At 36.0% G+C, this 17,243-nt stretch overlaps 1 protein-coding gene across 1 annotated transcript; it reads left to right on the top strand.

The window, feature by feature from the left end:
- The first annotated feature begins 4,576 nt into the window (after positions 1 to 4,576).
- LOC142505804 (putative kinase-like protein TMKL1) lies at positions 4,577 to 7,492 on the top strand. Its single transcript, XM_075618912.1, has 2 exons — positions 4,577 to 6,082; positions 6,750 to 7,492. Exons 1-2 carry the CDS (start codon positions 4,726 to 4,728, stop codon positions 7,385 to 7,387), a joined length of 1,995 nt encoding a protein of 664 aa, XP_075475027.1. The 5' UTR covers positions 4,577 to 4,725; the 3' UTR covers positions 7,388 to 7,492.
- The last annotated feature ends 9,751 nt before the right edge of the window (positions 7,493 to 17,243 follow it).

Genomic DNA, 17,243 nt, shown 5'->3' with positions numbered 1-17,243 from the left:
CTTACTAAGAAACGCAGTACACAACATCACAGATGCTAGTCTCGAGCTCAAGCGACCTTTATCCATGTTTTAGGCGGCTGAATCGACTAGGAACGAATTTAGATCATACAGTGTTTACAAATGAGTTTCAACATCGAATTACGATTCATTTGTATTAAAGTATAATCAAGGTCTTTATCTATGTTTGATAACATGGGCATACAGATAAAGAAATAACAAACCATGAAATGATGAATTATATTAAAATAAAGATTGTTAATTACAACCGAGTCAATAAAATCCCTAGCCAACAGTTGTCTTGCAGGACATCTACTCTAACAGTCAAGTGAGCTTGAAACTGTATACTGTAATGAATCTGAAATAACAAGCCATGATTTAGAAAAATGGTGATTAAAGAACAGCCGAGATTCCGAGCCGAGCTCTTCAGGAGGCCTTGGCCGACTCATTACGCATCAGACGGGCTCGACCTAACTACATATGCTCGTATCCTTGTACATTTTGAGAATTTCTACTAAAATTAGAAAAATAATGTGATATCTATTGTCCAACATGGTAAAAATTAAATATTTAAAATGAACTATAATAGACTTTTATATCAACTTGGATCAATCATTTTCGTAAAGCGATGACGAATATGAAGTAGTCGCTATATGAGCCCATTGTGCATTCACGCAGGCCCGAGCTTGGGACGTGACATAGTGGTGTCAGATATGGTCACCAGCAAGGAACACCGAGAAATAAATGATATGCGGTGCTAAGTGCTACGTGTATGAGAGCCGCCTCTTGAACCTGTAGGAGCCACCTCCAGATTCTCGGCGCTGCTAGATCGAGAGGTCAGGCCGCGACGAGGATGTCGCGTTCTGAAGGAGAGGTGATTGTGGTACGCCTTCTGAAAGAGAGGATTGTGATACCTCTTGTCCCGCATGGTAAAAATTAAATATTTAAAATGAATTTATAATGGACTACAATGGACTTCTATAGCAATTTGAGTTAATCATTTTCGTAAAACAATGGCGAATACGAAGTAGTTGCTATAGGAACTCATTGTACGGTCACGCAGGCTCGAGCTCGGGGCGTGACAATATATGTTTGCAAAATGTTTTTGCCTTTTTTGCAGAGAACAAAATATGTAATTCCAGCCCCTAGCCCAATAATTAAAAATGGTAATCTATATATCTATTTGAATCCAAAACTACGATAAATTAACCAAGTCACTCATTGTGAAAGTCCGATTAACAGACAAAAAAACTACGAGCAAAATCATTGATATTTACTAGATAGCGATTACTTTATAATTTCTAAACTCTATAAAAATTATGTGAATAAAAGAAATGCAAGGCATGATCACAAACAAGAAGTCAAGAGAAAGAATACACAACATAAAATTAACAAAACCATTACTACTCAGCTAGGGAAGAGGAGTAACATAAAATGTGATCGATCGATGTTTTGAGCTCGAATTCATGAATTTTTACGACTTAACCAGAGTTTAGCTCGATTTAATTATTCGGTGCAATATGAAAATCAAACATAGAACTAGATGGACAAGTTAACAGATGGGGGAAAAAGACTACTTTCATTAGAAATAATATGTTACGAAGTCTGTTTCTATGACAAGTGACTAATAAAATAAGGAAAGAGAAAAAGCCTCGTCATCCTCCGTATGCAAAAAAATGCAGCATGTGAACTTTGTTCATACTCGAGCTCATATCTATAATGAAAACCGAGTGTGTTTACACTCCGTTTTGAAAATCGCTTGTACAACACGTGGGATCGGATCAGGTCGACTCTTTTTTAACAACTCGGTTCACTTTTTCCTGATATTTTCATGTTTACATATGATTAAAAAAAAGGAGTCCATTCCGAATAACAAATTTGAGATTTTATTTGTCATTTGTTCAAAAAATAGAACATTTATTTAAAAATATATTGAGTTGATAGTTATTAAGATTTTGAATAATTAATGAATTATGAAGCTAGAAGAAAGATTGAACCAAAATTGAAAATTGAGAGCAGTTCGGGGTCCTAAATTACAATATCAAGCATGACAATGATAAGGAGAAATTATCAAGTGAATTACTTATGGGCTGGCCCAAAACACCGTTTCTTGCCCATAGCTAAATCAAACAATGGTGTCATTGTTAATTAATTGTATTTTTTTAAAGTCAAATTGTCTATCGAAAAATGACAAAAACTTATGTGAGACGGTCTCACGGGTTCATTTTTATGATACGGTCTCTTATTTGAGTCATCCATGAAAAAGTATTGATTTTTATGCTAAGAGTATTACTTTTTATTGTGAATATCGGTAGGGTTGACCCGTCTCACAGATAAAGATTCGTGAGACCTTCTCACAAGAGACCTACTCTTGAAAAATATGATAACTTTTATTTAATCAATAAAAGCTTTGATTTATCTATGAATTATTTTATTTATATATGGATTTTTTTGTGATATTTGTTTGTTTCAAATTTTTTATTTTTTGAGTTAAAAATTCTAATTATTCATTGCAATGTTTCATCGATAATGTTATTTTAATTTAGTGTGACTTGAAATATTTGTCTCTCTCGTCCGTGTGGTCCCATACAAAATGAAAATTATTTTATATTTTGTATTTTTCTTGTATATTTTCATCGACATCAAAAAAAATTCATGTCTTTTTACACCGAACAAAGCGAGACTTGCATGGAAAACCTATAATCATACAAATAAAATTCAAATTCACACTTTTTAAGGTTTAGGTTGTTTGTCGCAAAAGTAGTTGACGCTCATATACCCCCCCCCCCCCCCCCCCCCCCCCCACCCCCGGTGTTTAATGTTTATAACATTGGTTATTGATTCAACCATAGAATGTAAAAAGGTAAAAAAACAAATTGGTTAAGCGTGCACACAACCAATCGACGTGACTTTTGTGCTGCCTGTTTTACCTTTTCCCTAAAAATTGCATGAATTATATAACAAATAGATGGATTTCTTTTTTTCTAAAAAAAAAATTACAAATAAATGGCTTCTTGAAATAATGGGATATATTTCTTTTTTTAAAAAAAATATATATATATAATATTTTCTCATAAAAATAACTGAAGATTATTATATTTTTTAGGGTATAGTTAAAATGTGAAAAAAAAATCAATGAGTTAAAACCCTTCATATTTTGTTATGGTTCAAATGTAATAAAAAATTTAACGAATTACATACTAAGTGTTAAATTTATTGCTACAATCCTATACTTGGTTTTTTTTTTTTCTTTTTTCGTGTGCTCGTGTGTTAGGTTAGAGAGTAGGTATCTTGTGAGACGATCTCACGAATTTTTATCTGTGAGACAGGGTCAACCCAACCGATATTCACAATAAAAGTAATACTCTTAGTATAAAAAGTAATATTTTTTCATGGATGCCCGAGTAAGAGATTCGTCTCACAAAATACAATCCATGATACCGTCTCACACAAGTTTTTGCCCAAGTTTATAAACTTAATAGAGGTACTATCCCAAAATGTTTGTTTGTTAGGTGGTGTAATTTCATTGAGTTTGTAAGTAAATCTTTATTAGTTTAATATATCGACGTTAATTTATAACATTGTGTGTACATATATTCAATCAATTTTAGTAAAATCTTGTGTGAAAAATGTCTAAAAATTGTTGGAAAAATGGACTCGATACATATTTAGAATCGAAAAAACCTTCAACATGAGATGAAATAATAAAGAAAAACTATTTTCTATTATATTAAATATTATTTTCGACTTCGGTTAATCACTTCTCCATGTAATAAATATCATGGATAGACATTTAAAAACCACAGAACAAAGGTCAGAAAAATTGTTTATGTCTATTTAATCAGTAGTTGGTTTTAATTAATTGTAATTGATTATTTGATGGTATTATTGAATTATTTATGATTACTTATATTATATCGATTGATTGTACTGTGTAGAAACAAATATGAACGTAGCCCCTCAAAAAAAAAAAAAAATCGCCAAAACTAAATTATATCATATCGTAACATTAAACATTCCATTGAATTCAACCTTGAATTTAATGAACAGGAGAGATGGCTATAAATTCTGTACCAGGTCACGGAATTTTAAATAATTGTTTGTTTTAATTGGAAAAAATTATTAAATTCTGACAGAAAATTTGAAAAAAAAAAAGGTTAGATGCATGTGAAAATTGAAGGTGCCCAAAACTTTATCATGATGGATGAAAACTTTTATTACCTTTAAATATCATGTAATGATATCAATAAATATTAAATACGGTCACTCCCACTTTTATTTGATTTCTTTTTTTTCAAAAAAATAAAGTGTTAACTGATAAGTTCTCTTGTGAAATCTGTAGATCTCCAAAAAATTTCTTAGGAAAAAAATATTTATTAACTATTGTATTTTCAAATTTTGAGTATATATATATATATATATATATATGTTGTAATAATATACATATTCTTGTTTGTAGGTGTTTGAGAATTTGAATTTTTTGAGTTAGTATATATTAATTAAAATAAATAAATCATATGTTTTCAATTTTCATGCAAGAATCAATAAAATCATGATTCAATATTTGGTGTGATGACTGAAGATGAGTAAATGTTCACTAAATTGTCAACACTGTCAGCTTTCCATAAAGGATATGCCTGAGAAAAAGAGCCTCCTCCATCTTCTTTTCAAAATTTCCATACATTTTTCTTTCTTCTTCCTTGTCTCCTTTTTTTCTTTGCCTCATTAATGGCGGCTCTGAAGCTTCTTCTCATGTTCTGCATTTCGATTCTCCTCACTCTCACTGAGTCTACTTCAGATGTCGAGTTGCTTTTGCAGAAGATTAAGCCTTCACTGCAAGGAACTGCAGAGAACTTGCTGTTACAATCTTGGAATACCACTGTTCCGCTCTGCCAGTGGAGAGGCCTCAAATGGGCTTTTACCAACGGTTCTTCTTTACTTTGCACAGACCTCTCTTCACCACAATGGACTAGTGTTTCATTATACAAAGACCCTTTCCTGCATCTAGTTTCCCTTCAGCTTCCATCTGCTAATCTCTCTGGTACTATTCCTAGGGAGATTGGAGAGTTTACGAATCTACAAAGTCTATATCTTAGTGTGAATTCAATATCTGGGGTCGTCCCGTTAGAGCTTGGTTACAGTTCTTCTCTGTCGGATATTGATTTGAGTTATAATTTGCTCAGAGGGTCATTGCCAACCTCGATTTGGAACCTGTGTGACCGCCTCGATTTTCTTAGGCTTCATGGTAATGCTCTCTCCGGTTCTCTGCCGGAGCCTGCATTGCCTGATGCCACTTGCAAGAACTTGCAGTTTCTTGATTTGGGGAAGAATGTGTTTACTGGGAGTTTCCCACAGTTCGTTACTGGTTTTCTTGGGCTTAAACTGCTTGATCTTGGGGACAATATGTTTTCTGGTGGAATTCCAGAGGGTGTGACTGGGCTAAAGCTGGAAAAATTGAATCTTTCTCATAATAATTTCACAGGGGTTTTGCCAAACTTTGGGGGATCGAAGTTTGGTGTGGAGGTTTTTCAAGGGAACGGTCCAGGTCTTTGTGGGCCACCTCTGAGGAAATGTGGCGGAAGCTCTGGATTGAGTTCTGGTGCAATAGCTGGGATTGTTATTGGTTTGATGACCGGTACCGTGGTGTTGGTTTCGTTGTTGATTGGATATTTTCAAGGAAAAAGAAGGAATTTGGATGAAGAGGATGAGGAGTTTGACGACGGGGAGGATGAAGAAATTGGCAATGGCGAAGATGCCGGCGGTGATGGAAAATTGGTTTTGTTTCAGGGTGGTGAGCATTTAACTTTGGAAGATGTGTTGAATGCTACAGGGCAAGTAATGGAGAAGACCAGTTATGGGACAGTGTACAAGGCCAAGTTAGCAGATGGAGGAACAATTGCTTTAAGGTTGTTGAGAGAAGGGAGTTGTGAAGATAAGAGTTCTTGTTTGCCGGTGATCAAGCAGTTGGGGCGGGTTCGGCACGAGAATTTGATTCCTTTGAGAGCTTTCTATCAGGGGAAAAGAGGGGAGAAGCTTCTCATATATGATTATCTGCCTAACAAAACCCTTTCTGATCTCTTACATGGTATGTTTCATGATTCGATCTTTGCTTCAAAACAGGACTACATATGCTTCATATTGGATGTTGGTTAAAATGCAGTATGTGTATATTTGTAGGTAGACTCCTTTTACATTGTGATTAACAGTTGTATAATGATGGTTATGTGTGGTTTATATTTGCTCCAAGAATATGTAAAAATTATTTAGAATTCAATTAATGATGTTATGTTATGTGAATCGAATCTTGCGTGATTAGTTTGAGGATTGAACTTCAACCAATTTTGTAGAGGCCCGCAGTGGTGAGATTTTCATGAAAAGCAAAATCAAGAATGTGATGACTGTTAGAGTAATTCTTCATCAGAAGTGATACAACAAATATCTTCTTGTTTCATTTTAATGTGGCCGCAACGCCAATTCTCGACCCATATCAAGATTTGATGGCTCATAAACAAAAGTCTGGGGAACTTGTATTTCGGTGTTCGCCTGGTTATACTTTTTTTTTAGTAATATCCTGCATAGGCCATGATAGTACTCAGCTTGTAACCAGAGCTATTTATGTGGGTAGGTTCTCAAATGCATTAACACTGTTATTGCTAATTTTTTTTGACAATATTGCTAAGATATTGTTGATGATTAATTGATTGAAAATTGTGAACTAATTTCTAATATTTGTATCTCTGGCTTATGTTTAGAATCTAGGGTAGGGAAGCCGGCCCTAAATTGGGCTAGGAGACACAAGATTGCACTGGGAATCGCCAGAGGATTAAATCATCTTCATGGCCTCGAAACACCAGTAACTCATGGCAATGTGAGATCGAAAACTATTCTGGTAGATGACTTCTTCGTGGCGAGGCTTAATGAGTTTGGACTGGAAAAGATAATGGTTGCAGCTGTGTCAGATGAGATAGTAGCACTAGCCAAAGCAGATGGTTACAAGCCACCAGAACTCCAGAAGATGAAGAAATGCAATTCAAGAACCGATGTTTTTGCATTTGGGATACTACTACTCGAGATTTTGTTGGGAAAAAAGCCAGGGAAGAATGCAAGAAACGGTGATTTTGTCGACTTACCTTCACTAGTGAAAGTAGCAGTTTTGGAGGAAACGACCATGGAGGTTTTCGATGTGGAACTCTTAAAGGGTGTGAGAAATCCGATGGAAGAAGGGTTGGTTCAGGCGTTGAAGCTTGCGATGGGATGCTGCGCTCCCGTTTCCACTGTTAGGCCTACGATGGAAGAGGTCGTAAGGCAGTTAGAGGAGAACAGACCGAGGACTCGGTCTGCTTTGTTCAGCCCGGCAGAAACTAGAAGTGGGAGCATTACTCCCTTCTGAGCTTTAGCTCTTTTCATTGAATTGTGAATTGCATCAAGTGCTGGTTCATGTAGTTGGGATATAAAGCTAATGTTCTCGAGTTTCTTATGTTGGTTCTTTATTGTATTGATGCTACATTAATATCATAGGTAAAAATATTAGAGAGAAGGCTGATGTGTTGTAGCCCAAGTTTAGGACGAGTTTCGGGTTTGTGACTCAATTGTAACAAAATACTCATCGCCCGAAAAAAAAAGTAAAAAATGACTATTATGTGTTTTGGGTAAAATTTTTGAAGGATCATGTGAAGGACCGACCCTTTAAATTTTTAGTTTGCCATGTGATGTAATATGCCAATTGGACTGAAACACTTGAATTATGTGAGGCAATGAAGGCTAGGCTACTCCGTATGCACTTCACAAAAGTATTCTAAGTTTTACATTTGTATATTAAAAATGTACCTTTTTTTTTTAATTTTTTGGTTGACATTTAAAATTACAAAGAAAATAAAGTAATTAAATTTTTTTTCAGCTTATATTTATAAATTATTCAAATAAAACACGGTAAAAGATCGTTGTGGTTTGAGATATCAATTTGGGTTGTGTGTGTCGGGTTGGCATGCACCGCCAAACAGTTTGTGTGAGTTAGGTTGAAATTTTATCGACTCATTTAAAGGTGAGCCTAAATGAGCTCGCACGAGTTTATATTAAATATCTATATATCTAATATTATCGATTTTCTATTATTATATATAAATATGTGACTTTATATGTGAATATACATTTATCTCTTTATTAATTGCTTACTTTAAATGTATATTTTCTTTCTCCTTATTCATATTTTAAATATGTGCGATTATTAGTATTTAATTTTTTATGTCTACCCACATTATAATATATTATTTTGATCCAATGATATCTTTTCATTATGTAAATTAGTATTTGGTTTTTTTATCCCTACTCACATCATAATATGTTATTTTTAATTCAATGACTTAGATTTTTTATTTATCTTTTTATTGTGTAAATTAAATAATTAATGTTGTTAGACTTAAATTTGTTGTGGAGATGCTAGTAAAAGTGGAGATGCTAGTAAAAACCAGTAGATGCTGACTTAGTACAAAACCAGTAGATGTAAAATAGCAGAAAAACAGAAGCACTTGTAGCACTTGTCAAGTACTGTTTCTTAGCTAAAATCAGAACTAGAAGGATACAAAATTCGAAATATACACTAACAGAATCTTGCGTATCTCAAAGTCTCTAAATATTACCGTTGATCTATTAACGTGACACCAGCATTTATTGCTTCATTAAATGCCATTAAATGCTATACAAGAACATTTAAGACGGTATACCATTTTTGGTATGAACTGCGACTGATTACTTTTGATGTATTCTGCAGGGTCCATTTTAAGCAATAAAGCTGAACCACCAAAAAGAAAAGAACCGTTCTGTTTTTGAACGTTGAATAGAGCCTATATATGGAGATGAATGATTTCGTGAAGTAATACGCAGCATTGAACAAAAATTTGAATTGAAAAACATCATTCGAGCAATGTTAGAACTTTCAGTTATCTAAAAGCTCAAATACTGAAAAAGCAGCACACGCTTCATTGCATACTCTTGATCATTGAGATCATATTGTGCTAGCTATTTTTCGTTATATCTTCTCAAGCTATTCACTTCACTATTTCATTGATAGAATAATTTGTAACTGGAAAAGAGTCTTTTCCAGAACTTAAGATCATTCAAGAAGTTGAGTTGTAAAGCTAAGAGTTTAAATAGGCGAAGGGTAAGTCCTGTTGAAGTGGATGTGTACAATTGTTATGCTGTATTCACCAAAATCTTTTAGTGATACCTTCTGGAAACAGAAGAAGGGGAGACGTAGAAGATTCATCTTCGAACTTCCAGAAACAAACCTTGTGCTATCTACTGCTTTTCGGCTTTATTATTTTTCACCCACTAACCAACAGATCGTTTTTCGCACATTATCTTGTGATCTGCTGGTCTTTATACTTGAACAAGAATCGTTAAAATCTCTAATAGGATTTTAGCACATCATTCGAAAGAATTTAATAAGTTGGCCATTGAGTTTATTCAACCCCCCTTTCTAAACTCAACCCGATCCTCAACAAGTGGTATCAGAGCAGAGTTATTCTTGTTCTGAAAAATATTTAATAGACATGGCTCATTTCAGCAAAGTTCCAATGTTCTCAAAAGAAGATTTCGATGATTGGAAAATCAGAATGCACGCTCATCTTGCGGCTCAAGATGATGACATGTGGTATGTCATCACTGATGGTCCATTAAAGATCTTAAAGCCAAATCCAGCTATTGCTATCACCGAAGGTGCACCTCAGATGCTTGAAAAACCAAGATATGAATGGACAAGTGAGGACAAGAAGAAAGCCAATCTTGACAACGTTGCGAAGGACATTTTATACAAGACACTCGACAAAAATATCTTCAGCAAAATCAAGATGTGCCATACTGCCAAGGAAATCTGGGAAAAATTAATTCAGATCTGTGAAGGAAACGAAGAAACAAAGGAAAACAAACTGTCTGTAGTCATGCAGAAGTTTGAGAATATGAAGATGAGGGCTGAAGAAACTATGAATGAATTTGATGAACGATTCAGCAGCCTCGTCAATGAACTCTCAGCTCTTGGGAAAGACTTTGGCAATAGAGAAATTGCATTAAAGATAATGAGAGGTCTATCCAGAGAATGAGATGTCAAAACAATGGCAATGAGAGCTTCCAAGGATCTCAACAAGTTAGAACTGCACGACTTGTTTGCAGACCTGAAAGCATACGAGTTCGAACTGGAGGTAAGAAGTGGAGAAGAGCCCTCAAGTCTACCTACCAAGGCTCTTGCTGCTACTGCTACTACAGCTGTACCTCAAGCATTACCTACTGTGATCATTGACAGTACATTGGAGAAGACTGCTGAACAAATCAGTAGTGATGCTATGTCCTTGTTTGTAAAGAAATTCTCCAGGTTCATGAAAAAAAACCATCGAACTTATCAGGGTCCCAATCGCAACTTCAAGAAAGATTCACCATCTGGTGATACGGGATGCTTTAACTGCGGAAAAATAAGTCACTTCATTGCTGATTGTCCTAAACCAAAGAAGGATGACCAGAAGAGAAAGGATCACAAGAGGAATGACAAAAAGTCCAGAAGAGATCGAAAAGCAATGACTGCTGAAGAAAGCAAATCCAAATGGGCGGACTCCAGTTCTGAGTCATCTGATTCAGAAAGTCATTCCAGTGACAGTGATGCAGAAGAAGTTAAATGTCTCATGGCAAACACTGATTCAACCTCGACATCTGGAGAGGTATTTGATTTTGATTCTAACGAATTCACACGAACTGATCTAGTTAATGCATTACATGACATGGTAGAAGAGTATTCTAGACTTTCTCAATCATTCGAAGAAGTTAAGATCGAAAATCAGAACTTAAAGGATCAGAACAGTAAGTTAACTTGCTTGCAAGTAGACAGCTGTAATGATTTACAAGTTGAGATGAGTAAATTAAAAACGGAGAATGAAAGAGCAAAAGCAGAATACCAGAAGATGCTTTCTGAAAGCCAGAAGTTATCACTACTGGTAAATGTTTGGAACAAGTCCTATATTTCACTGGAAAAGATGCAAGAATTACAAAAACAATCTGGAGACAGGAGTGGTCTCGGATTTTGTAATAATGAAGGCACTTCTGAAACGAATACTAAGCCAAAACTGGATATGTGCAAAGAGAAGTATATTCACTTTGTGAAATCCAGTGTGGTACAGAAACCAGAAGTACCTACTGTTTCAGTAGAAAGGAATGTAAATCAGATGAACAAAAGGATGCATTATGGTCTGGGTTATGTTGAACCTAAGGAAAAAGTTGACCATAGTTCTAGAATCAGAAGAGGATTCAACTCAGGAAGACAACCTCCTATGAAGTTTAAAAACTACCAGTACTACAATTCTAGACCTGTTCAGAAGAGATACAGGCTAGACAACAGAAACAGAAGGGAAGAACAACATACTAAGATGCACAATGTTAAAAACAACAGACCCTCTGTTGCACACACCTCCATGGATACCCGAAGTATAAAAATTATACAAATGTGGGTTCCAAAGGGACTAATAAGGCTTGGACCCAAATAGATTGGGTACCATATACTAAAATTTGTGCTTGCAGGAACAGGTGAAGAAAACCAAGATCAGTAGCTCAACGTGGTATTTGGACAGTGGATGTTCAAGACATATGACTGGACAGAAAAGTCTGCTATCAGAAGTAGTAAGTTGTGCTGGACCAGAGATAACCTTTGGGGATAACTCAAAAGGTAAAACCGTGGGTAAGGGTAAGATTATCCATGATAACATCACTATTAAGGATGTGCTCTTAGTTGAAAATCTTTGTTATAACTTGATCAATATCAGTCAATTATGTGATAATGGATTTTCAGTAGCATTCCAGAAGCATACTTGCACAGTTAAAAATGCTGATGATTCTACTGTTATAACCGGAGTAAGAAAAGGCAACACCTATAAAATCTCATGGAACATAGATCATATCATTGCTCCTACATGTTTAGTTGCATCTCTAAGTAATAAACACTGGTTGTGGCACAAAAGACTGAATCATCTAAATTTTAAGTCTATCAACAATCTCAAAAAGCAGAACTTAGTCGATGGATTGCCAGACATAAAATTTATTAAGAATCATGTATGTTCTGCATGTCAACTTGGTAAGCAAGTAAGATCTAGCTTCAAAAATAAAGGCAGCAAATCATCCTCAAGATGTTTAGAATTATTACATATGGACTTATTTGGTCCAATCCCTATCATAAGCTTAGGGGGAATGAGATACACCCTTGTTGTTGTTGATGATTTCTCTAGATTTACTTGGGTAATTTTTCTTGCTGGAAAAGATCAAACCAGTAACCTCCTGATCAAACTTTTGAAAAAGATTCAAAATGAAAAATAAATTTCTGTCATTAGAATCAGAAGTGATCAAGGTACTGAATTTACTAACAAGATTCTTGAGATATATCTAGATGAACATGGCATTCATCATGAATATTCAGCTGTCAGGACTCCTCAACAAAATGGAGTAGCTGAGAGGAGAAATAGAACACTTAAAGAAGCTGCTAGAACAATGCTAGCAGATGCAGACATCTCTCAGCGCTTCTGGGCAGAAGCTATTAATACAGCTTGCTACACACAAAATAGAACGATGATCAACAAGAAAAACAATCAAACTCCGTATGAAATATGGAAAGGAAGTAAACCGAACATATCTTACTTTCATGTTTTCGGTTGTAGATGCTTTGTGCACAATAATGGCAAAAATCATTTAGCTGCTTTTGATTCAAAATCTGACATTGGTTTATTTCTTGGATATTCAGCAGTTAGTAAGGCTTTTAGAATTTTCAATAATAAAACTCTTAATGTTGAAGAATCTATTCATGTTGTCTTTGATGAAGACAGCAGTGTTCCCGAGATTACTAACATATCTAATTTAAGTAAAAGATTAGACAAGGTTTATCTGGAATTAGACAGTGAAGATGATGCAGAAGCAAGTGTCAAAGATATTCAAAATCCAGAACCAGACATTCCGATAGTGGAACCAGAAGTACAGACATTAGATCTGCCAATACCAGCAGAAGACACTCAAGAACCTACTACTGGTTCCGTCGAGAACAATCTCAACATATCAAATCAGGACTATTATCTCTTGCCATTTCTCTTAAAGAATGATTATCTGGTTTACCCCATGTTCATATCTATAGATGAAAATCGGGCACAAAAGCTCGAGAAAGTCTTGACTACAGTAGATATATATATGAAACATCCCATATCAAGCTATCAATGGTTCAGTTACCAAGTATTTTAATTTAATAATTGCACTAATTTAGGTAGAACTTTATTCTGATCTTCTGTGATTTTGTGTCAGATGCAGAAAGTATTTTGTCTCATTAACAAAACAAGGCTTTCTTCAGTTTCCAATAGAATCTATCATAAGATGACTTACTTCCTTCTGAACTTAATCATTTATTCATTTTATTCTTCTAACATTGAGTTGTTTGCAGAAAGGAATAAAGGAACATCAAGTACTTCAACTGAAATTTCATTAGAAATTTTTCAGTACATTAAACAAAGTGAAAGTTACAGAAATCTCAAGACATCAAAACGTCTTCTGAAATTCTAGACTAATCAAGCTCATGTCTTCAGTAATATCAGCAGCTTGTAGTATTCTTGCAAAGTACTTCAGCAGAAGAAGGGTATTATAGATGATATTAGTTATCGATCCACCAGCACTCTCTTATTGCATTTGCATGTTTCTGGAAGGGATCGATGCTACATATCAATCTCAATGAAAGCAAACAATCTTTTTGATTGTTAATATTACAACTCCAGGAGTAAAATCCAAGGATCATTATGTGCAGAACGACTTTTTCCAACATCTTCTTAGAAATCGCAGCAAGCTGTCTTCTGAACATTCTTGCTTCTGCTTCCGGATCAGTTGTTACCTCTTCTTTCATTTGATTTTTATGTTTACTTAACCTTGTTTAACCCTTGCAGGTATTTATAGTGATATTCAAAGGAGATAAGGATCCTTGCGACAGTTCAAATTCAACGATTTAAATTGAAAGATTGCCAAGAGTCGTTTAGTATTTAATATCCATTACTACTGCATTAATTGAGGGGGAACATCTTTATGACATTTATATTAGAAACTGATTTGTCTTTTCGATAAAACAGTATACCTACCAGAAGTTGTTAAAGTGCTGCATTTGTTTCAGCATCTTATCCACTTCCAGTAGATATTATCATAAAATGACAAATCAGCTTCTGTTTATTTAGCAACCGCCTCGGACAGCCCGCCAATTTTTCAAAATATTTTAAAATGAGTAGAGTAACTGACACTTTTGTCTCTCTCTCTCCTAACATATCGACATGTGTCACTATGTTCACTGGCGGCTGTATATTTTGCTTTAACCGTTCATTTTTTTTTACTACGCTTTACGAACTCAGATTATTTCCTTGTCTCTACTGCTTTTTCGCATCTACTGTTAACATACTTCTATTCTCTTTCAAATTTAGAAATGGCCGCAGCATATACGTTGAATGCTTATCAGGTGAATTTTGCTTCTGTTCTCACTATTAAGGATGAGAATCTTGTCAAGATGTTCAAATCATTGGAAAAGTCCGGGCTTCGAATATTCTTGGAATCACCTGCTGTTATCTACAAGTATGTTCTTTTGGATTTCTATGCCAAAGCAGAAGTTGTGGAAGGCAAGATTACCTATACACAGGGAGATGCATCGATTTCTATTGATGCTGCACTTCTGGGTTCCACTTTCTTCCTACCGATTTCTGGCCTTTCCGAGCACTCGGACATTTCAAAGGAAGACATGTCCATCGCCTTGACAAATTTTTCAGCCACTGGAGAAGAACTTTCACCCTCTTGCTTCAAAAAGCTACTGAAAATTGAGTACCAGGTACTCGCTGATATAGTAGCAAAAGCCTTGTTAGTTAAGGCTGGAACCTTTGACAAACTAACAAAAGAAAATGTTCAAGTGATGGTGGCCATCACATCAGAAAAGAAAGTGGATTGGGGACGTTTTCTGTTTCGCATTATGAAGGATATGATTCTCAGGAAAAGTACTGAATTTGCTGTGCAAATCAGTAAGATGTTGAAAGATGCTGGTTTTCCTGGAACAGCAGAAGAGGATGACTCTTCGGTAACAATGACTGATGTTGATAGCGTGCTTGCTTTAAGGCCAAAGCTAACCGTTGGTGAGTTTGTGGCCATTAAGAAGGAAATTGGAGAATCTCAAATTGAGGGGCAGAAGAAAATTAAATGAAAAAGGTTGTGGTCTTGTCTGATTCTGACAAAATAGAATCTGGAGAATCAGCAGCACCCACTCAGCAAGCTTCACTGCCTCCCACCCCAGCTAAGAAGAAGCCTCGCACAACAATCCGCATCAAGAAAACAGCGGTTCTGTCTGAACTGGAGAATGTTCCTCTCCGCCAAATTTTTCCATCTGTTGTTTCATCCACCAAAGCCAAACCGATTGAATCAGGGCCCTCACCTGCTCAAAGCTTCAGACCAACTTCTGGTGTGGTCATTAGAGAATCTGCTACTGGTTCTTCTGCTTTTAAACCAGTAGTCGCTGCTACTTCTGAAAAAAGAAAAGAAAAGATTACTGAGTTGTCTCAGTCACCGGTGGCAACATCAACCATTCAAACAGCAATAAATCTACATCTGGAAGAAGTTGAAATCTCAACCAGAGAATATATGAAATTTTTTGACGATTGGCTTAAGGTACGTGTCTACCACCCAATCACATTTTTGAAAACTACTGGTGTTTATGCTCAAACAGTAGAAAATGAGAAAAAGGTTTTTGATGCTGCCGGGACACGAAATGTGATAGAAGCTATAAATCGTCGCAATTACATTTTGGAAAAATTCTTCAAAATGCAGAAGATGGACACTGTTCTGAAAACCTTAAAGTCAAATTTTGACTCTGCAAGTCCTACTGCTTTTCATGACCAGAATGTCATTCAAATTTTGTCGGAGCAGCTGACAATTCTTTCTGAACAAACTGCTAATAAGGAAAAGGCCTTTTCTCGGCCTCCAAAGTTCAGTCTCACTTCTGTCTCCACCATTTTGAAGACTCAGTCAGTTGAGGAACCGGCCAAAGCTTCTTCTGAAGTCAATGTCTCTAGTACTCCTGCATCTCAAGAAGTTCCTACTCAATCATCCTCTCTGATTTCTGTTCATGATCTGGCATCGGTTGATGAGGTAATCGAATTGATTATGCCGACCCAAACAGCACAAGATGAATTGCTTCAAGCTATTCCTACTACTACTGATCCTTCTCCAGAATCTGCTACTGCTACTGCAACTGCTGCTGCCAGTGCTACTGTTATGACTACTGCTTCATCGTCTCTTCCAGAGCTTGAGCATTTTTCAGAAGCTCATCAAGCTGAAATGGCAACTTTGTTGCATACTTCACCCTCTGTTGTTGAGCCACAAGCTGTATCTGTACCTGCTGCTGTTTTGCAGCAACCAGACGAAGGGCCAACATATCAATCTACTGCTTCAGAAGGACCTTCTGCTGAACCAGAACCAGTTGTTATCACTCAAGCAGAAGTTGCACAATCTACTGCTCTTATTATTCCTTCTCTGCAGTCTCCTGAGCGCATCGCCAGAATGGAAGACATTAAGCAACGATTGCTTGCAAAAACCCCTTCACCAGTTGTGGAACCATTTGATTTAGAGTTTCATATTGATAATCTACAAAAGGAGCTACAGAATCTTTCTGATATAGTCAAGCGGCTATCTCGTGAGAATGCCGTAGAAATCAGTGGTGCTCAGTTTTTCCGAGACCGTATGACCTAGGAAATACATAAAACGGCGGAATCTGTGCATAAAATGAATGCTGAAACCATTGTTTTTCGACAAGCTATATCCAGAAGTTCCAGTCAGCTCATGATTGCTCAATCTGACATACTTACCCGGCTCACCGAGCATGATGGTCTTTTTCGCTCAATCTCTACCACCATGGACCTAATGGATGCCAAGATCGATTCTCAATCTCGATCTCTCACCGCTCTAAATGATCGAGTTTCTAATCAGGCTCCATATCTGGAGATGTTGACTAATGGCATTCACAACTTATCTGGGCGAATGGATGACTTAATTGCTAGGGTCATTGCCGATGATGCCAAAAAAGGGGAAGAAGATAGAACTGGAGCGAGTAGCAGCAGACCTCATTCTTCTGGAAGGGATCAAAATCCAGATGAAGCTACTTTCAGAGATATTGGAACAAATTAGTTTTATTTTCTTGTCTTAACTAATTTGTGCTTTACGTGATT

The sequence above is a fragment of the Primulina tabacum genome, chromosome 10 (assembly GCF_025594145.1).
Source record: "Primulina tabacum isolate GXHZ01 chromosome 10, ASM2559414v2, whole genome shotgun sequence".
Lineage (NCBI taxonomy): Eukaryota > Viridiplantae > Streptophyta > Magnoliopsida > Lamiales > Gesneriaceae > Primulina > Primulina tabacum.
Note: the sequence above shows the minus strand (reverse complement) of the source record. Positions and strands in the feature narration are given on the sequence as shown.

Bases quoted from the DNA above. Each gene is read 5' to 3' on its own strand.
- LOC142505804 (XM_075618912.1), top strand. From the start codon at position 4,726: ATGGCGGCTCTGAAGCTTCTTCTCATGTTCTGCATTTCGATTCTCCTC. The intron at 6,083-6,749 runs GTATGTTTCATG...GCTTATGTTTAG, and splicing joins CCTTTCTGATCTCTTACATG to AATCTAGGGTAGGGAAGCCG.